At 61.0% G+C, this 19,965-nt stretch overlaps 3 protein-coding genes across 9 annotated transcripts in view; 2 read left to right on the forward strand and 1 right to left on the reverse strand.

Annotated features, from left to right (window-relative positions):
* Positions 1–19,965, forward strand: part of LOC114018492 (HLA class II histocompatibility antigen, DR beta 5 chain) — a 161,702-nt gene that overhangs the window by 65,258 nt on the left and 76,479 nt on the right. The window contains exons 1-5 of one of the 6 annotated variants that reach the window (XM_037913767.2): positions 14,614–14,783; positions 15,918–16,184; positions 17,155–17,436; positions 19,032–19,142; positions 19,716–19,739. The exons of 2 other annotated variants lie outside the window; for them this stretch is intronic. In XM_037913767.2, coding sequence (XP_037769695.1) covers positions 14,678–14,783; positions 15,918–16,184; positions 17,155–17,436; positions 19,032–19,142; positions 19,716–19,739 — 790 coding nt within the window. In that variant the 5' untranslated portion in view covers positions 14,614–14,677. Of the gene's footprint in view, positions 1–14,602; positions 14,784–15,917; positions 16,185–17,154; positions 17,437–19,031; positions 19,143–19,715; positions 19,740–19,965 lie in introns of those variants that run through there. 3 more of the 6 variants (XM_037913768.2, XM_043527921.1, XM_037913766.2) reach the window with 3 other exon arrangements.
* On the forward strand, positions 1,189–5,163 carry LOC119567531 (kinesin-like protein KIF20B). The gene is given in 4 exon segments (XM_043527892.1): positions 1,189–1,727; positions 1,730–1,836; positions 1,838–2,480; positions 2,483–5,163. Coding segments are annotated over 4 exon segments (1,554 nt in total). The 5' UTR covers positions 1,189–1,675; the 3' UTR covers positions 3,235–5,163.
* Positions 8,198–12,847, reverse strand: LOC119567538 (HLA class II histocompatibility antigen, DR alpha chain-like). 2 transcript variants are annotated; one of them, XM_037913775.2, is made up of 5 exons: positions 12,694–12,847; positions 11,201–11,458; positions 9,559–9,840; positions 9,193–9,343; positions 8,198–8,905 (listed from the first exon to the last, which is right to left on the reverse strand). In XM_037913775.2, the coding sequence occupies exons 1-5, from the start codon at positions 12,773–12,775 to the stop codon at positions 8,902–8,904; spliced, it is 777 nt and encodes a 258-aa protein (XP_037769703.1). In that variant the 5' UTR covers positions 12,776–12,847; the 3' UTR covers positions 8,198–8,901. The 2 variants fall into 2 exon arrangements, with proteins under 2 accessions (XP_037769703.1, XP_037769704.1); XM_037913776.2 differs by lacking the exon at positions 8,198–8,905 and having other exon boundaries at positions 9,189–9,343; positions 12,694–12,834.

The raw sequence follows: 19,965 nt of genomic DNA on the forward strand, positions 1-19,965 counted from the left end.
GGGCAGGGGATGCTGAATGCTCCGAGGTCAGACCCAGGAAGGTGGAGCCGGGGGAGCTGTGTGTCCTGCAGACAGGCTGCTCCCAGAGAGGAGACTTCCCCAGAGTCCTGCCTGGCTTTGTGGGGAGCAGGTCCAGAGCATCGCCCGGGGACTCCGTGACACGTAGCGAATCCCATCCCAGAGCCGACAGCCTGCCCCACGGGGCTCCAGAGAGCAGGACAGGGTGTGAGCAGCAGTGGGGGGAATCCAGGGGCTCTGCAAACACCAGCTGCTCCCCCTGGGGCGGGGTCAGGCCCTCTCCCCCCTGCCCACCCAGCTCGTGCCCACCCAGCAACAGCTGCCACCACCACAAGATCTTGTCTTTAGAGCTGGGCATTTGCAAGGGACAGACACTCCCCCAGGGCAGGAGACACATGGGGGGACCCCAGGGGGAACTACAGCCCTGCTCCCCCACCTCCACACCTGTCAGAGAGGGCAGGGTCCCATGGTAGGGGGGCCTTGGTGGGGCCAGGCTGAGCAGGGGGCAGGCCGGGTCCTAGGGCAGTGCCAGGCGGCTGTAGGGCCTGGCTATGGAGGGCCGGGTCCCCAGGCGGGGTCACTCGGGACTGACTCATGGAGCGACCTCGAGTCACAGCCGGTCTGGGGGGGCCAGCCTGGGCCGTAGCCGGGCGGACGTACAGCCCGTCAGGACAAGCTCCGGGCGAGGCCGGACGCAGGGATCCCGGCTGAAATCCCCAGGGCCGAGTTACGCAGGAGGCCAGGCTGGCTGAGCAGAACCCGGGGGATGTTTCAGAGACCCAGGACAGCACCCCCAAGAGCACTGGCTCGGGCGATTCCGGGGATCCCCTGGCCCCAGGCCCGTAACCCCCCAAAACAGAGACCATCAACATTCACATTTCACACCCGTTAAAAACGCCCCTCCCCGGGCTGCTACCGCAACCAGCTCCGGGCGCCTGCCTGGACACCTCTGAGCCCAGCTCCTCGGCCGGTCGGCCCCTCTCCTCCAGGGAGCCCCCTGCGCCCCCCAACGCTGGGACAGGGGCAGCACTGGAGAGCTGGGGGAGCTCTAAGCCCTATGGCGATGGGGCCGCCGGGGCCCAGCTGGGGGGACCTTGCTGGGGTGGGTGTGGGGGGGAAACGCAGCATGGGAGGGGGGCTCAGTTTGACCTCAAACCAGCAGAGCACATCAGCACACGCGGCTTCTCACATAATCCAGGGGGTCGCTCACCAGCTCATAGCTCGGCACGTTTGCAGGATCGGGGCCTCTAGCCCCTTAGTGACCTGCCTGCGTCCCCCTCCCCCGCCGTTCTCAGCCCCTGGGATCTCGTTCCAGCTCCTCCCGCTGCCGGACACGGACCCGGCCGGGCGTTTCCCCTCGGGCCCAGAGGGTAGAACATGGTGTCTAGTGCTGGGCCGAAGGGGGACTCCCCTAGTACATTAATTAACGCTTAAAAAACACATCACAATTAAATACATGACAGAGCGAAGAAGCTGCCATGACAGACTTTCCTCCACGAGAAGCTCTGGCGAAAGAAGAGAGACCCAGCGGGAGTAACGGGAGGGGGGATCCCAGGGAGGCCAGAGGGGCTGGTAGGGGGCGCGGACAGAGAACAAGCGTAGAGGCAGAGTGGCTGCAGGGTTCACCCCTGTGGGAGATGGCAAAGTGTGTCCAGATATGGACTTCACACCCCTTGGCCGTAGAGATGATATAAGGCCGACTAACGACCAGTGAGAGAAGACATTGCTGTGAAACATTCAATCCTTCGCCCAGCGAAAGAGGTAGACTCTCAAAACAGCACCAACACTCACAGCAAAACTTCCGAATCATCTGCAGACTTGGAAGAACCCAGAAAAGACCCTGAACCACCGACCGTGGGCGAGCGTGGCAAGTGACAGGACGTCTTCTGTCTGGGTGTCCTTTTGTGAGCTTGACAACGAGTGCGTTTACCACGTGTTGCTCCCAGGGTCAAATGACCAGAAAAGAAGGGTGCCGTGTCTTGCCCAAGACGTCAGAGGCTGCTCTGATGTGAAAGATCTGCCGTGGATTCAGATTTCGGATTCAAAAGCAGTTTTTCAGCTTCTGCAGCTCGGGCTGAAGCACCAGAGTGTTGCTTGCAGCAAGCGGGATCCTCACTCCCGTAGAAGTCGCAGCGTATCCACTGTTCAAAGGCTAAAGATGGAAGATCGTGAAGCTCCTGCTGTAACCCGAGTCCGTGAAGTGGCGCTCTGTGGTCTTGCTGGCTCAGAAAGACGTTCCAAGACGCGCAATGAGGGTGATAGATTGAAAGAGAGTGGAAATATTAACACTTCTCTACTGATCCTAGGCAAATGCCCCCATGCACTCAAGAACAGTCAACAGCCAAAGCTGCAGCTGCACGTACCATTTCGGGACACTCGCTTCCATCAAGCCTTTTTCAGGGGAAAAGGGAAGCTTTATCGGATGGTAAACATCAGCCAGTGTGGTGCTGCATATGACGAAACGCGTCTCTCGTAAATAACGCTGACACGAAAATGCAGGTAGCAAGAAGAAGAGCCCCTGTACTTTGGGACAGGAGCCTGGAAGATGTGATAGAAGACGATGAGCATTTAACTGTGAATAACAATGACACACATGAAGAGCATGATCTGGCAAAAGAGACGGCAAATGAGGAGGAGGAAAAGAAAGTAATTCTTGGAAAAGAAGAGTATCTGAGACTGCTAACTCCAATAGAAGACTTGGAAAGCAAGCTGATCAATGAGAGCAAAGATAAATTAATCTTGGAATTAAAAATTCATGAAGAAGGCGCACAAGAATTTACTCCGTATTTTGCTCAACGGGAAACAGTTTTCAAGCAATGCCTTTCTCAGGATCCAGAGTTGCTGGAAGAAGATTCTGAACAACGCTTGGAAATCTACGAGGATTTGGTAAATGAATGTGCCAGAAACCTGGATGAAGAACAGGAGGTGAAGAATTCCCACTGTAATGAAAGAGCTGGAATGCTGGAAGGAGGTGACAATGGAGATCCCGAAAAGTGTACTGCTCTTGAGGGCATTACTGATTCTCTGCAAGATGATGTCCCTGATATTAAGAAGCAGGCAGAAGGAGGTCGCAGGTATATTGGATCTCTAGAAGACCCACAGGAAGCGACTGCTTGGCTTGAAGAAAAACTGGGGAAAGTTACTGTTGAACTAACTAAAACCAAAGAAGAGCTGACATGGAGAACTGACGAGCTTGAAATGCAAGTGATTAAATAAAGTGAATCTGCCCGACAACTTGAAGAAGCTACTGAGAAAATGACGACAGTGAATAACCGGATTCAAGAGCTAATGCACATTGTAAAAAGAAAAGGAGTACTTGTGGCACCTTAGAGACTAACCAATTTATTTGAGCATGAGCTTTCGTGAGCTACAGCTCACTTCATCGGATGCATACTGTGGAAAGTATCGAAGATCTTTTTATACACACAAAGCATGAAAAAATGGGTATTTACCACTACAAAAGGTTTTCTCTCCCCCCACCCCACTCTCCTGCTGGTAATAGCTTATCTAAAGTGATCACTCTCCTTACAATGTGCATGATAATCAAGGTGGGCCATTTCCAGCACAAATCCAGGGTTTAACAAGAACGTCTGATGGGCGGGGGGGGTAGGAAAAAACAAGGGGAAATAGGTTACCTTGCATAATGACTTAGCCACTCCCAGTCTCTATTCAAGCCTAAGTTAATTGTATCCAATTTGCAAATGAATTCCAATTCAGCAGTCTCTCGCTGGAGTCTGGTTTTGAAGTTTTTCTGTTGTAATATCGCAACTTTCATGTCTGTAATCGCGTGACCAGAGAGATTGAAGTGTTCTCCGACTGGTTTTTGAATGTTATAATTCTTGACATCTGATTTGTGTCCATTTATTCTTTTACGTAGAGACTGTCCAGTTTGACCAATGTACATGGCAGAGGGGCATTGCTGGCACATGATGGCATAGATCACATTGGTGGATGCACATTGTGGAGCAAAAAGAGGATGTTATCAGTAGGTGTGACGATGTGACGCAGCAGGGAGGGGGGAGTGTTGACCTGGGAATGTGCCCTGGGGACGGGAGACCTGAGAGCCTGTCACCTGAGCCAGGAGGGGGAGGGGGAGGTAACACCTCTGCCCAGGAATGTGGACAGAGGCTGCAGCAGGGAACCTGCTCGGTGGGTTTAGTTTCAGTTTGGGGCTGGGTGGAGGAACACAGGGAACCCCAGGGCTGGGGTCTAAGCTCCCTGCTCCCCCAGAAGGACTTGACTGAGGGGTCCTGGGTGTACCCACAAGCTCTGTTTTGGACGGTGTTCCTGTTGTCCAATAAACCTTCTGTTTTACTGGCTGGCTGAGAGTCTCAGTGAATCCCAGGAAGAGGGGTGCAGGGCCTGGACTCCCGCACACTCCGTGACAGAAGTCACTGGTTATTTTCTTTGTCTTGTGTGTGGCCTCTAAATTCTTAAAATAAAATAAAGTAAATAAAATAACTGCTTTTAGAAAAAATAAACCGTCTCCCCCGTGGGTGGAGACACTGATCACTGTCACTGCAGGAGGGAACAATAGAGTGGGATGCCCAGAAGAAGGAATGACTTGAGGACAATGTCCTGAAGGGTCCCTTACCCTGGCAGAGCTTTCCTAGCTCCGACACTCACATTTCCGCATCGGGTGGGTTCGGCCACAGAAATAAAAGTCTGCACCTCTTCCACGTGCCTTTGGACCAGTGGGGCAAAAACCAGGTACAATTCAAGGGACTTTTAAAACTGCCTCTGAAACTGAGTTACCAAAATAAATGAACAACCAGAAAAGACACCTGGCAAGTGAACAGGGATGCATGGACGTCTTTGCAAAGCAGGTGTGCGGTTTCTTACGGGAAAAGCCACCAGCTGTCTGGAAGGGAAGAGCAGCTAGAATTACTCGCCCCGGGGAAATGAAATCCCCAAACAGAGAATGGCTGTGGCTGTGATGATGTTGAGGACTGGGGCTTGCTCACCTGTGGCTCCCCCTCCCCGTGCTGTGCAGGCACCAGGCAGGTCTGAGTCTGCAAGCAGGCGCCCTGCCTCAGGGGCAGCTCCCACTGGTCACGGGGGCCAAAGGGCTGGGGGGGAGGGGGAAGGCAAAGGGGGAGTGTGATGAAGTGGGGGAGTTTCTTGCTTTTCCTTGTTTCCTGTGGGGGGATTTTCTTGGTTTTGTGAATGGGTTGCATGCAGAGGGGGTGGGACTCAGTTTCCCTCGGTGCTACGGGTTTACGGAGGTGATGGGAGAGGGAGTTTATTGTTACAGAGGACCATCGAGGGAACTTGGGACCCCAACCACTGGCGTGGAGAATGGAGACCCCAGCGACTGGTGACCTGGTGACCGGTGACCCAGAGGCCCAGCTCAGGAGGCCCAGCCAGGTCTGGCCAGCGGGACGACAATGGGCTGCGTCGTCCCCTTTGGGGGGTGGAGGCCCCGGGGGTCCAGAGCGAGGTGACTCCCTGAGGGGGCCCATGGTGAGAGACAGGGGTGCTAAGGCTCAGAGCGGTGCAGCTCCAGGAGATGGAGGGGCTTAACCCCAAGAGAGAGTAGACCCCCGGGAGAAGGGCTGTCTCACTGAAAGGGGCACCCCCCACGGACCGCACGGGGCCAAGAGTGGGCATGATATGTGAGTCCGTGACAGTGAGATGGTAGGGAGCAGGGGGGAGGGGAGCTGTCTCTGGAGGCATAAAGGGGGGGCGCTCTCTGGAGAGGAGTGACGGGGGCACAGGGGCCGGTGGGGGTTTCTCGAGGGGGGGGCGCAGAGGGTTTTGTGGGTCTCTGTGGGGCGGGGGGGAGTGATGGATGGAGCTAGCTGCAGCCCAGATCTGCTCTGTGGTGGGGGGGGGTTGCTATAGCGCCCCCCCAGGAAGCCCCCTCTGTAGTCGGTATTTAATGCCAACCCCAGGGTGCCCATCGCTGCTCCGGCTCCCCCGGCCCCCATCTGTCTGTCCCAGCCCCCACCCCGTCTGTGTCTGTCTGACAGTGACAGACGCCTGCTGCTCCCTGGGCTGAGGGGCTGCCTGCGGCTCCCCCCAGCCCGACTGTGGGGGCGGGGCCCGGCAGCTCTGGCCCCGCCCCCCGCAGCTCCCACTGGCCGCGGTTCCCCATGGGCTGGAAGCCGGGTCAGTCACTGGTCCACAGAGCTCAAGGTGTTTCCCACGGACACATGGCTGCCCCGTGAGGGTGGGGGCAGGGAGAGGGGAGGGCAGAGGGTGGGGTGGGGAAGGGGGCAGGCAGCAGGGTAAGTAACCAAGCCAGGCAGGGGGACGACGCGCTGAGCGAGGGATGGTGAGGGACAGCCAAGGGGGAGGGATAGGCGGGTAGTGGGGAGGGGAGAGATGGAGGGAGCAAAAGGCAAATGGAATTAAAGCAGCTGGAGATCAATGCAGGAGAAGCAGCAGAGCAAAGAACCACAGAAGCAGAGATGCCGGACAAGAGGCTGCGCACCAGAACGCCCTGGAACTGAGACCGATAGAGGCTGACAAGGAAATCGAGGCCCAGAAGCTCGCCATGGAGGAGAAGGAAAGAGAGAGGAAGCATGAACTGGACTTGATAGAGGGGCGGAACCAGCGCCCCACAGAGACACACCACGGGTCCCACCGCTCCAAAAATCCACCAATGGGAGCGGTTGTGTCCTGCATACAGCGAGACAGGGGACATTGCTGAATATTTCATCACCTTGAGAGGCTGTATGTGCTCCATGAGATTCCTGAAGACCAAAAGATGCCCATGTTGGTTGCAAAGTTGTCTGGGAAAGCTCTGGACAGATTCAGTAAGATGCCTATTGGTGATGCTGCAGATTATGGTAAATTCAAGGAAATGGTTTTAAAACACTTTCACACTTGAAGCAGATTGAGTAAACTTCAGAAGCCTGAAGAGAGGGGCTGGAATGAGTAATGTGGCCTGTGGAAGCAGATGAGAGATGTGATGGGCAAGGGGGAAAAGGTGTTACAAGCTCTGCAGAAATGGCTGATCATGTTGCTCCGGAGCATTTCCTGAGTCTGAGTAATGACGATGTAAAACAGCATTTGTGGGAGAAAAAGATGAAAACTGTCTATGAACTGGCTACTCTAGCTGACCAGTTTGAACAATCCCAAGCATCTATTAGAAATAAATCACATGCGGAGGGGGTTAAGTTTGGTAAACTTGTTTTTGTTTTGTCTAAACCCAGGGTGTGAAAATCATAACCGGGGGCAGAAGGCTGTGCATATTCCTCTCCACACTGAGGGAGGGGGTGAATTTCATGAGCTTATGCTGTACCCATCTCTGTGCAGTGCAAGACGGTATAATTTGGGGTTTACCCTCTAGAGGGGGGTGTGCACTTGAGTACCGGGCAGTTCCTTAGCTGAGCCTTGCCATGCAGAGCTGATCTCAGCATCTGTGTGAAGCTGCAGCTGGGGGTGTCCCTACCTCTGTGTGTGCTGGTAACGTGCAGGCTGAAGCCGGGGGGGGGGGGGGGGGGGCTTGGCAGGCTGCAGAGCAGTACGGTGTAAAGGGAGCCCTCGCTGGTGAGTCAGGTGGGCTCAGTGGTGCCCCACTTCCAAGTGGCACCATGGGGCGGGAGGGGGGAACCATCACAGGGGTCTCCCCGCAGGTGCCAGTGCAGGGGTGCAAGGAAGCGCTGGGTTGGGGGCTCAGTGCCGTGTTTGGGGTGGGGGGGGGATCTGCCTTTCGCATCACAGTGACCCCAGCCTGGGAGACGTCACCGCAGCACCTAGACAGGCCAGCATCTCTCTGCAGCCGCTCGCCCTGCGGGGTTCAGTCCCGGGGGACCCTGGCCCATGAGTCCTGCCCTTCTCCAGGGCTCTCGGCCATGGGACGATCTCAAAGCTCTTCAGGGACCATCCCTCAGCCCCAGAGCCCCCACCACCATGGCAGGAGGAGACTGGCCATTTGTCACACAAGGGGAAACAGGAATAGGGTGCATCACAACTCGCAGCAAGTCCGTGTCAGCAACGGGAATCGACCCCCCGAATCCTGACTCCCAGTTCTCCCCCACTAGCCCCCACTCCCCACCCAGAGCCGGGACAGAACCCAGGAGTCCTGGCCCCTTCCTTAGCCCTTCTACCAAATGCCCTTAACTCCCGCTATAACCCGGGGCCCCTGGACCGACTGCGGCTGGGCTGGGCTAACACAGGCTGCCGCGGGCACGGCCCAGACTGACCAGATTTAAAATCATGATAAAAAACGTCCCCAAAACCCATTTTATGGCTGTTCGCAAAGCTGCAGAGCGAGATGGGGGGCGGCCGGGCTGTGGACACACACGGGGCGGGGGCTATACAGGGACTGGGCCCTTCCCACACAGACCCCGCGCTGGGCCCTTGGACCCAGGGGAGCCGCACACAGGTGCCATGGGGCCTTTAGCCGGGCACTGGGGCTGCCCCACCCCCAGCCATGGGCCTGATCCCATCCCACAGGGACCCCATTGACTGGGAATGGCCGAATCTGGCCCAAAGCCTTCTGGGTAATGGCTGGAGGGGCTTTACCCGGGGTGACTGACAGCAGCCCAATAGGGGCCAGGCTCGGGGCCCAATCCAGCGCCCACTGGAGTCAAGAGAAACCTTCCCCACGATGGCAATGGGGTTTGGATCAGCCCCGTGGGCCCTGCTGCCCCCGACAAGGGGCGATCCCCATTCCCAGCCCCACGGGGCAGCAGCCCTCTCCCTGGATAGGTGCCCCCTCCCAAGCCCGGCAGCGTGGTGGGTGAGGGAAGTCCGAGGGGCCGGCTCCCCGGTGAGTCTCTAGCGGGTTGGCTTGTCACGGTTACGGGGTCGGGGTACAGCAGCTGGCACCAACGGGCACGGAGCAGGGACACTGGGGACAGCGGGGGGGCAGTGTGAGTCGGTCTCACGAAGGCACCTGGGGGATTCAGGGGCGCCGACTCCTCCCCGCGTTTATCTGAAAGGCAAAGAGGGTCAGTTACCAGGAGCTCTGGGCCCCAACACGAAGCTGGCAGGGATCGGGGCCACTTCCCAGCACTGCCCGGGAGTTTCCCTGTGACACAGGGGGGTGCTGGCTGGGAGGAGCACAGCGGGTGCGTGGGTCTCCCCAGTGGGTGCTGGATGGGCTATGGGGCTGTGGCTGGCTGGGGGACACACAACAGGTGGGGGTCTCCCCGGGGAGTGCTGTGTGGGCCCAGGGGCTGCGGGTGCAGCGGGTGCCCTCCCCGGGCACCGGCTACTCACAAGGGGCCCCGCGGGTTGCGGGCGGCGTTCATCTTCATGCCCTTGATGATGAGGATGGTGCCCGCGATGATACCGATGATGCCCACGGCCAGGCCCAGGGCGCACACCAGGGTCTCGGTGGTCTCGGGGACGGGGGTGGGCATCTGGGCTTCTGGAGAGAGGGGGAGAGGGACAGGGCACTGAGTGAGGGGGGCTGTTCTCTACCTTCCCTCCCAGAGCTGGGATAGAACCCAGGAGTCCTGGCTCCCAGCCCTGCCCCTGCTCTGACCCACTAGCCCCCACTCCCCTCCCAGAGCCAGGACAGAACCCAGGCATCCTGGCTCCCAGCCCTGTGCCCCATGGGGTTCCCGGGCATCCCAGCCTTACCCCAGTGCTTTGTGAAGGGCTCGGGCAGCCCCCAGTGCTCCACCCGGCAGTCGTAGAAGTCGCCCTGGCTGGGGAGGAAGGGCAGGTAGGAGAACTTGCGGAAGGAGTTGTCCTGGCGGGGGTAGAAGTCGGTCTCGGAGACGCCCCCCATCACCTCCTGCCCGTTCTTCAGCCACGTCATGCTGAGCACGGGTGGGGAGAACTTGTCCACGAAGCAGATCAGGACGTTGGGCTCCCCCAGCTCCACGGGATCTTCGGGGAACACGGTCACCTCAGGGGGCACTGGGGAGACAGGAGTTAGTGGGTCCCATTGCCTGCCCCATAGCCAGCCAGTCCCTGCCCTGGGACCAGATTGGAGCCAGCACCCCCTAGAGGGGAAAGGCCCCGTGCCCCATTCCCTGCCCCCCGAGCCAGCCAGTCCCTGGTGCTCACGCTCCAGCTCAGGGGTCTCTCCCCAGGACTGTGGGGGTGTCACCGGGGCCGTCCCAGCTCCCTGCCCTGACTGCTCATGGGGCACCAGGGGCCGGCGAGAGAATCCCTCAGGGGCAGGGCCTGGGGCTGGGCACGGGCAAGGAACAGCCCTTGGCAAAGAGATGCCCTGGGGCACCAGCCTGGAGGGTGTGACGAAGTGAGACTGTTCTTAATGTTTCCTCTGAATAGTGTGGGGGTGCCTCAGTTTCCCCTAGGCAGTTCTTAAGTATCTAGGGGGTGGGGTAAGGGTGTATGATCATTGCAGAGCCCTAGAGGGCAGGTGTGTGCAGGGGTCTGGACACAGAGGATGGCCGACACCCTGTTTCCTGGCACCTGATGGCCTGGGCCCTTCCCCCCTGCAAGGTGAGAGCTAAAGGGTTGGAGAAAAAAGGAATCAGGTGATCTCCTGGCCCGGGAAAGGGACAAAGCCCAGAGGAGGAGGGGCTGGAGGGAGTTTTCAGTTTGGGGCTGGCCGGGACATGGAGTGAAGGGCAGACGGGGTTGTCTGGCTCACTGCCCCCCAAAATGGACCCAGCTGAGGGGTCCTGTTCTCTGCACCTGCAAGCTCTGTGTTAGACCATGTTCCTGTCATCTAATAAACCTCTGTTTTACTGGCTGGCTGAGAGTCACGTCTGACTGCGGAGTTGGGGGGCAGGACCCTCTGGCTTCCCCAGGACCCCGCCTGGGCGGACTCGCTGGGGGAAGCGCACGGAGGGGCAGAGGAGGCTGAATGCTCCGAGGTCAGACCCAGGAAGGTGGAAGCTGTGTGAGCTGTGTGTCCTGCAGACAGGCTGCTCACAGAAAGGAGACTTCCCCAGAGTCCTGCCTGGCTTCTCGGGGAGCAGTTCCAGAGCAACGCCTAGGGACACCGTGGCAGAGGGTGTGAACTGCCCGGGGCCCCTGCCTTGCACAGCCCTGGCCCAGCTGACTGGCTCCCCGGAGCCCTCCAGGGGCTGTGGGGGGAGCTGGGAGGAGACTCTCAATCTCTGGTGGGGTCTGGTATCAGGCCCGGGTGGGTGTGCGAGGAGGGGAAGGTAGGGGAGAGATGGGAGGGGTCTCTGCTCAGGAAGGTGGGGAGAGGGATCCGGGGAAGCGGGGAAGGGGCCAGGCCCCTGGCAGGGAAGGTGGGGGGAGGGCTCAGGCCCCAGGCGGGGAAGGTGCCCCCCCGTACCGTTCTGGGCCCGCGTGCGGTTGGACCTCTGGATCATGATCTCCATGTTCTTCTTCAGCACGGCGATGTTGCCCAGGGCGCCCTGCGCCTCGAAGCTGGTGAACTTGCCGAAGTCGGGCAGGCGCCAGACGGTCTCCTTCCTCTCCAGGTCCACGTGGAAGATCTCGTCCTGGTCGAACTCGAACATGAACTCCCCGGCCTCGCGCTGGGCTGGGTCCGTGCGCTGGTAGAAGGCCACCTGGGAGAGCATGTTCTCCGCTGCGGGGAGACGGGCGTCAGCACCGGCCACCTGGGGGGCTGATCCCCCACCCAGGGGAGGGGGTCTCAGCGCCTGGTTTCCATTCATGTCTCCCAGCCAAGCAGTGACCAGACCAAACCCGGCTCAGCTGGCAAGTGGGGACGGGACCCAGCCCAAACCGGCTCCTGGGGGCGTTGGGGGCTGGGGCTGGGGCTGGGGCTGCGGCTGCAGGACATTTCATTCTCCCGTCTGTCCATGGGGCTCGTTCTGTGTCCCGCCATAGCCATGACCTGGTTCTCGGGGCGATTTCAATCCCTGGCCCCCGACAATCACACGCCGGGGCCGGTCACTGGGAGCCCGGGAACTCCCCAGCCAGAGACATTAAAGCTGGCTCAGGGCTGAGGCTGGGATTCCCCAGGGCCCAAGGGATTTCAGCACCCACATCCCAGGGCAGGGGTTCTCAAACTGGGGGTCGGGACCCCTCAGGGTGTCATGAGCTTATTACAAGGGGGGGGTCACGAACTCTCAACCTCCACCCCAAACTCCACTTTGCCTCTAGCATTTATAATGATGTTAAATATCTAAACAAACATTTTTAATCTATAAGGGGGGTCGCACTCAGAAGCTTGCCGTGTGAAAGGGGCCACCCATACAAAAGTTTGAGAGCCACTGTCCTAGGGATCCCAGCTCGCCCGGCAGGATCTCACCCAGCGATTGCAAGCAGGGAACCCACCACCACTAGCCAAGGAGAGACAGTGCCCCACAGAGCCCCCCGTGGGTCTGAGTCCTGGGGGGACAATGCGGACAGGCCAGGGAGCAGGGCCAGGGGCTCCCTGCTCTGCACAGACACTCTCACTGCTCAGCAGGGTCTGGCCCTGGAGTGACCCTTTGGGGAACGTTCCCCCATCTCCCCTGTGTGGAATGGGGGGCTGTACCCCTAGGGCAGGGCTGTGTCATACCCAAACCACAGCCACTTCCCCACGATCCCTCTGCTGCCCCCGTGCCGGCTTCCCCTCCCCCCTCCCTGACACAGGGGTGAGACCCCCCACCTTCCACCCGTTCCAGATCAGCCCCCGCATCCCGCCCTGCCCACCCCGTCCCCTCCCTACTATGGGACGAGACCCTCCTCCCTGCAGCTCTCCCCATGCCCCTGAGCCCCCCATTGTCCCCTCCCTGGGGGTGGGAGCCGGGCGCTATGGGGGTCAAGCTGCCCCCCCCCCAGGCCCAGGCGTCACAGCCCCTGCCCCGCCCGTACCTGTCACTGCCCCGGCGCCCGGCAGGGCCAGCAGGGTGAGCAGGGCCAGCTGGGCCATGGGGACGCCCCATCCTGCGCCCATCTCCTCTCCCCGGACACTGGGCTGGGCGAGGGACTGGCAGTGCTAAGGGGCCGGGGGGGGCACATGTCACACTCGGGGGGGGGGCAGGGCTGGGGGGCAGTGCCCAGCATTGGCCAGGGGAGCCCGGCGCAGGGGCCCGCACCCAATGGCAGAAATCCCTGCGCCGACCAGGCTGTTACCAGGCAGAGCAGCAGCGCGGAGCCTCGCCGAGAGGAGATGGAGAAATTCAGTGTTCCCGGCTCTCAGGATTGTGTCACGAGTCTCAGGATAATTCTTGTGTTTTCCTAAAGCCCCAGCTCCAGGAGTCACGTGGGTCTGGGACGATTCCAGCCTCGATCTTAGAGACAAAGTGAGTGTCCAGCCCTTGGGGCTGTGGGGAGAGCTTCAAACTGTGACCCCCGGGCACCCGAAGGGCTCAAAGAGCAGAAGGCAAATAAACCCCACAGCTGCTATTTGTACCTCGTCGCAGGATTTTAAAGCATTTGGGGCTGACCACACGGCACATTCCCGGCCAGATGCCTGCTCCTGATGTGGACACGGCGCCGCTGGGGGAGGGCCGGGGGGGTTGTCCCTGATGTGGATTCACTGCCGCCAGGGGGGGTGGGGGATTGTCCCCAGTGTGGACGGGGCGCCACTGGGTGGAGTCTCCCCAGACGGCGCTCACGCCACCCCCAGACACCCTGCTCTGCAGCACGGCTGGGTGCAGATGGGGGACTTGGCCGGCCCAGCTCTCCAGTGCGGGAGGGGGGGGTCACACCCCTGAGCCACAGAGATCTGCCGGGACAAGTGTAGACCAGGCCACACACGGGGTTTGGGGCATCATCCATGGAAGACTGGGACACGGGACCATCACCCATGAGGCCACAGGGCGGGGACGGACTGGCTGAGGAGGTGGGGACGGAGACATGGGGCCTTTCCCCTCTGCTGGCACCGGCTCCGACCTGCTGTTAGTGACCAAACCCCCTCCCATAGGGGTCTGTCCTGGGCCCTGTGTGGGTGTGTTGAGCCGTGTCCCCTGCCCAAACCCGCTGCCATCCGTACCCCCACCCCGCTAACGCGCTGGGTGTTCACACTGCCCCCCGGCAGGAGGGGCCGGGCGCTGGAGGGGCGGGATAGGGGCTAGCCTGGGACCCAGGAGCCCTGGGGTCATTTCCGGCCCTGCCACAGACAGTGTGTGACCCTGGGCCAGTCACTGACTTCTCTGGGCCTCACAGGAGCTGGCGGGGGGGGGGGGGGAGATGCAGCGGAGAGGGGGAGGGGCTCAGAGACAGGGGGGCCAGAGATGCCCCTTAGGGAGATCGATGGTGGGAGCAGCTGGGAGGCTGAGCTGTGCCTGCCCCATGGAAACTGAACGTCTCTACCAGGGTCCGGGGGGCAGAGCTCAGGCCCATGGAGGTGGGGGTGGGGGAAGCTCAAGAACTTCTGCCTGTGGGGCCAGCCCCGAACCTTCCACTGGGCCTAAATTTATCCACAACCAGAGACCCCCCCACAGACCCGGCCTGCCCCAGCCCGCAGCAGGGTGTCGAGGCACCAGGGGAAGGGGACGGAGGGTCCCAGGCCCATTGCTGGGGGCCCTGCTCTGGTGGGGGCTGGTCCCTGGGCTGGCCCCGCTCTCCAGCTGCCCCAGGGCCATGGCAGGCGCCGGGCGAGTCCTGCAGCCCGACCCCAGGCCCTGCTCTGCCCCCTACGAGGGAGAAGTATGGAACCGAGCCCTGCTGGGGCCGGCTCTGCCTGGCAACGGATGATGCTGCCCAGACCCGATGCTGCCTGGCCCCTGGGCTGGGGGTGCCCAATCCCCGGGGCCGTGGGCAGCGTCCTGGGGCTGGTGCTCGAAGCTGGGCAGAGAAGGTCTCAGTCTGCGGGGTCCCGACGACTTTCCAGATCTCTCCCTCCTGAGCAGCGATGGGGGCGGGTCGGATCCTGGGGGCTGGGAGCCGCTGGGCTGGGGCTCTGCTAGTGACACTAACGGTGCTGAGAACCCACCTGGCTCATTGCACGGAGCCCCGAGGTGAGCAGAGACCCCAGTGCCCCGGGGAGCCCCGTCCTGGGCAGGCGCTGGGTGTATCCTGGGGGAGGGGGTGATCAGACCCACACGCCCCAGGAAGCTCCATCCTGGGCAGGCACTGGGTGTATCTGGGGGGGGATCATACCCCAGCGCCCTGGGGAGCCCTGTGCTGGGTGTATCTGGGGGGGATCTGACCCCACACATCCTGCGGATCATGTCCCCGTTTGGTGCTGTGTGTATCTGTGAGGTTGGATTGGATCCCACAAACATGCCCAGGGAGCCGCATGCCAGGCGGGCGCTGGGTGTATCAAGGGGTTCAGACCCCCCATGCCCTGGGAGCCCCATCCTGGTCACGGGTGCATTGGGGGAATCAGACCCTCCTCACCCCGGGGAGCCTGGGCAGGCGCTGGGTGTATCAGGGAGGATCAGCCCCATATGCCCTGGTGAGACCCATCCAGGCAGACAGCCGATGTATGAGGCGGGGATTGGACCCCACACACCCGGGGAGCCCTGTCCTGGGCCGGTGCTGGGTGTGTTGGTCTCTGTCTTTTCTCCATGAGCGCCGGCTCCCTGTGTGGTGTTTGGGGGGGTCCCAGGCTGTGCAGGGGGAGGGGCCATGGGGGGAACCAGGCCCCTCCCACGGGGGTGAGACCCAATGCAGAGAATCGTTCCCTTTTACACCCTTCCCCCCCTCCGGGGAGCCTGGGGTCAATCCACATTAACAGGCTGCTCCAGAGCCAGACCCCGGGACCCTCTCCTGCCCCACAGCGACCGGCCCCCAGCCCCCGTGTCAGTGCCCCCGGCCTGGCTCCCCGCCCCCCTGCGCCCCCCCATGTGTGCTGTGCCCCCCGTGACTCAGTCTCCCCGCGCCCCGGCTGTGCCCCACCCCCATTCTCTGCTGTTCCTCCTGCCCCGCCCCGCCCCCCCGCTCAGTGTCCCCCAGCCCCCCGCCCCTCCCCCACGTCTCCCCACGTCACTGTCATTCCCCCCCCTCAGACCTGCGGGCTCCCGCGGCGCCCAGTGGATCCAGGGCGGGGCTGGGGGGGTCCCGGGGCTCGGGTTGTTCCCCCCCCGCTGAGCTCCGAGCCCCGGGGCAGGGGCGGGTCCTGAGCCTGAGCCCGGCCCGTCCCCCCCCAGAGCATTTCCTGTTCCAGTCAAAGCTCGACTGTCTCTACACCAACGGCACCGGGCGGGTCCGGTTCCTGGAGCGCTACATCTGGGACCGGCAGCCGTTCGTGCACTTCGACAGCGAGCTGGGGGTGCACGTGGCGGACACGGAGCTGGGCCGGGGCACAGCCGAGTATTGGAACAAGGACACGGCGTTCCTGACACAGCAGCGGGGGGAGGTGGACCGGTGCCGGCACAACTACGGGGCGGTGCAGCCGTTCAGCGTCGACCGGAGAGATGAGCGGGGGGCGGGGCCAGGGGCGGGGCTATGAGGGGCGGGGCCGCAGCAGGACACGCCCTGCCCCGCGCCCTCCACCTCTCTATGGGCGCGATCCGCCACCCGCGCCCCGGCGGGGGGAACCGAACGTCTCGCGCCACAGCGGGGGGGGGCAGCAGGCGCTGGGGCGGGAAACTCCCCTTTCCCTCCCCCCGCCCCCTCCCGATCTGGCTGCGGCGCCCCCTGTCGGCAGGGAGCAGAGCCCCACCCGGGGTCAGTCTCTGGGGGGCCGGTGACCCCTCCCCCTTCCCAGCCCCCCCGCCCCTCGGAGGGGTTCAGCCCCCATCGCCCCCCCAGACCCCCCTAGGGGCAGGCGGCTGCTGCGACTCCTACCCCCCTTCCTGGGCTGGGGGGCCGGGCGATGGGGCAGAACTTTCCCCTCCCCCAACCCCACCCCTCCCCCCTCGGGGTCCCCACTGGCAGGGGTCAGCGCAGCCCCTGGTCCCTGGCTGAGACCCCGTCTCCCAGGACCCCGAGGGTCAGACCGTCCCCGGCTCTGTCCCCATGGGGGTGACGGGACGCGACTCCCCTCGGGCCCTTCCTGCCGGAGCCTGCCCAGGGCAACGGGGGGCAGGAGAGAACCAGCCCCACCCCAGGGCAGTGAGGGGGGAACGGGGTGGCCAGGGAATCAGACCCCACACACCACGGGGAGCCCCATCTGTCCTGGGCGTGTCCCGGGGAACGGGACCTTACACATCCCGGGTGCCCTGCCCCGGGCAGCTGCCAGGTGTCTTGGGGGGGTCGGATGCCCTGTCCTGGAAAGGCACCGTGTGTATGGTTGGGGGGACTGGACTCCACACACCCTGGGGGGCATCGCCCTAGGCAGGTGCGGGGCACATGTGGGGGGGGGAATATTTCCCTGGAGGGGCCCCTGTTCTCTCTGAGCCCCCGTCCATCTCCAGACCCTTTCCCAGCTCTCTCTCCCCCCAGTTCAGCCCAAGGTGAAAGTTTCCCCCACGACATCGGGGTCTGGGCCCCACTCCCATCTTCTGGTTTGCTCCGTGACGGGGTTTTACCCCTCGGGGATCGAGATCAAGTGGCTGAAGAACGGGCAGGAGCAGACGGCCGGGGTGGTGTCCACGGAGCTGCTCCAGAACGGAGACTGGACCTTCCAGATCCTGGTGATGCTGGAGATGAGCCCCCGGCGCGGGGACGTCTACACCTGCCAGGTGGAGCACATCAGCCTGCGGGGCCCCCTCAGCGTGAACTGGGGTAAGAGCCTCTGGGTCACCCAGCCCCCACAAATACCAGCCCAAGCCAAGACTTCAAAGCGCTGTCTACCGTAGCCTTTCGTTCTATTTACGGTTAATTACACTCCAGTGGGTTCAGCTCTGGGCTACAGTCTCAAGTTCAACAACCTTGTCTCCGTTTCTTCTGGATTTAGAGCCCATAGGAACACATGGAATCGTAGGAACCCAACGCATACAAGTCCTTTAGCAGTTTTATGAAGGTTACCAACAAAGTTATACATGTCACCGCATATACAACTCCTAAACATAAGTCCCACGTGCTAGTTACACCTCCAGACTTACTCACCTCCTCCGAGATGGTGTTAGAGTCTGTTGCCCTCTCCTGGATTGACCAGCAATATGCGGGAGTGGTTCCTGCTGGCGTTTTCCATAGGACGCTCCATTTTCCTGCTCCGAGCACTTGGAAGTATTCATTGGTAACTTTGGTTTTATTTAAAACTTTAATTTCACTTCCTGCTTTTTATACTCCCTGGGCGGAGTTGAAATCCAGGTGCTGGTTTAGTTGCTACGGCGGTGGGTTGAGGTGGGGTGTGCTGACTGCTCAGTGGCATGGAATTCATTTGCTGCTGTATTTCTTACATGGCAACGCTCGGGAGAATTTAGGTTCGGGGTCCAGTACCGATGCGTGTCCACCCTGGGAGCACTCCTCCAGAAGTGCTGAACTCATTCTCTAAAGCTTATAGTTATGTTCAAACCCAACAGGTGCCAATGGTAGAAACTTATTTTGCTTTGGGATTTACAGATTAATTAGATTAGGGATTTTGGAAACAACAGCTGTAACAGCTGGAGAGACTTCATTTAAGTTTTGATCATCCATACTAAGACACAGTGATCCATCTGGTTTTTGTCCTGGCCAAATGGGAGAATTGCACCTGGAAGTACACACACAAATGATTTCTTGTTGCAGCAGAGGTTCAATGGTTTTAGCAGTATAAGGTTTGGCCTGATTTGGGAAAGGACACTGCTTGTGTGGGGGGAAACTTTCTTCTAACATTTTAACAGTTACATCCAGATTTTTACATTTATGCTTGTGTTTAGCAAAAGCATCGACCCTACTCACAATTTTTAGAGCACTTGTATGAGCCCTGCTAACCCAAATCTATTGACCTGGGCTGGGAACTCCTGTTCTCCCTGTCTCACAGCACAAGGACAAGGGGACGCTCGATGGAGGGGGCAAATTCACACCTGGGAAAAGCAAGGACTTTTTTCACACACTGTGTAGTTACCCTGTGGAACTAACAGCCACAGGATATAACGGACCCAAGAGCTGAGCAAGGTTCACAAAGGGATTGGCCATTTCTGTGGCTCACAGGAGTATCCAGGGCTAGACGAGTTCATGCTGACAATGGGCAGGATGTCAGACCTCGCGCTGCAGAGCCTGAGCCCGATCTCTGATGATCCCAGACCGGGAGGAGCCCTGATGTCCCATAGCTGCACCTGCGGGCTCTGGCCCCAGGCTCTGCCCCGGCTGGCGCTGGTCCCTGGTGCTGACGGGAGCCTGGCCCGGAGGCCTCTGGCTCTGACCCGGCTGCCCCTTCCCCTTTCCCTGTCTCACAGAGGCACAGTCTGATGCTGCCAGGAGCAAGATGCTGACGGGCGTCGGGGGCTTCGTGCTGGGGCTGATCTTCCTGGTGCCAGGACTCCTCATCTACCTGAAGAATAAGAAAGGTGAATGGCTCCGGGCGGGGACGGGGCACCAGGGTTTCTCTGGGGGGGGATGTGGGCCTGGCTGCAGGCTCCTCCCCACACCCCAGCAGGGGCTGTTCAGAGCCTGGCAGGGGCCCCCCAGCTTCTAGTCTGCTGGGGCTGGGGCCGGGTCAGATCTCCCCCCCCGCCCCCGCCCCCGCCCCTGCCCCCGCCCCTTAGGGCAGGGACAGAGCAGGGGCCGTGGGGCGATCTCAGTGGGGGGCCCCGGGGCCAGGCTGGGAGCTCCCACTCTCCCCTCCCCCAGCCGAGGCCCCGGGGTGGGACAGAGACCCCGGCACCTCGCAGTGCGGGGAGCTGCCCCTACCCCGGGGCTCAGAGCCTTTCCCGTCCCCTCCCTCAAAGCAGGGATCCTGGGGCAGGGATTTACAATACTGTAATAATAGGCTGGGGGGGAACCCCAGGTCTGGGGGTTAGACGGGGGCTGGGGTCCTAGTTAGGGGCATTCCATGCCGTGGGGCAGGGGCTGGAGCTCTGACCCCCAGGATCCGGCTCCCCCTGCCCACGGCTGTGACCATGTCTCTCTTTGTTTTTCAGGGCACCCCATTCCCCAACCTGCAGGTAATTTCAATTCCCCTCCCCCTGTTAAACCCGCCTCCCCCCACACTGACCACAGGCTGCCTGCGACACCCGTGGGACCGCTGCTACTGCCCCTCGGCCCATGACACCCGCCCGGCTCAGCCCCAGGGCAGCTGGGCAATGGGGCGTTGGCACCGCGGAGGAGGAGTCTGCGGGTCCCTCGGTCCCCGTTCAGGCCGATCCCCAAGCTGCTCCCGGGGGCAGAGGG

Source organism: Chelonia mydas, chromosome 14, assembly GCF_015237465.2.
Source record: "Chelonia mydas isolate rCheMyd1 chromosome 14, rCheMyd1.pri.v2, whole genome shotgun sequence".
NCBI classification, from domain to species: domain Eukaryota; kingdom Metazoa; phylum Chordata; order Testudines; family Cheloniidae; genus Chelonia; species Chelonia mydas.

What these genes read in the sequence shown, in the direction of transcription:
- LOC119567538 (XM_037913775.2), bottom strand. Translation starts at nt 12,775, where the DNA reads ATGGGCGCAGGATGGGGCGTCCCCATGGCCCAGCTGGCCCTGCTCACC. An exon ending in CCGCACGCGGGCCCAGAACG is followed by an intron (nt 9,841 to 11,200) that starts GTACGGGGGGGC and finishes CTGTCTCCCCAG; the next exon opens with TGCCCCCTGAGGTGACCGTG. An exon ending in GCCCTTCACAAAGCACTGGG is followed by an intron (nt 9,344 to 9,558) that starts GTAAGGCTGGGA and finishes CCCTCTCTCCAG; the next exon opens with AAGCCCAGATGCCCACCCCC.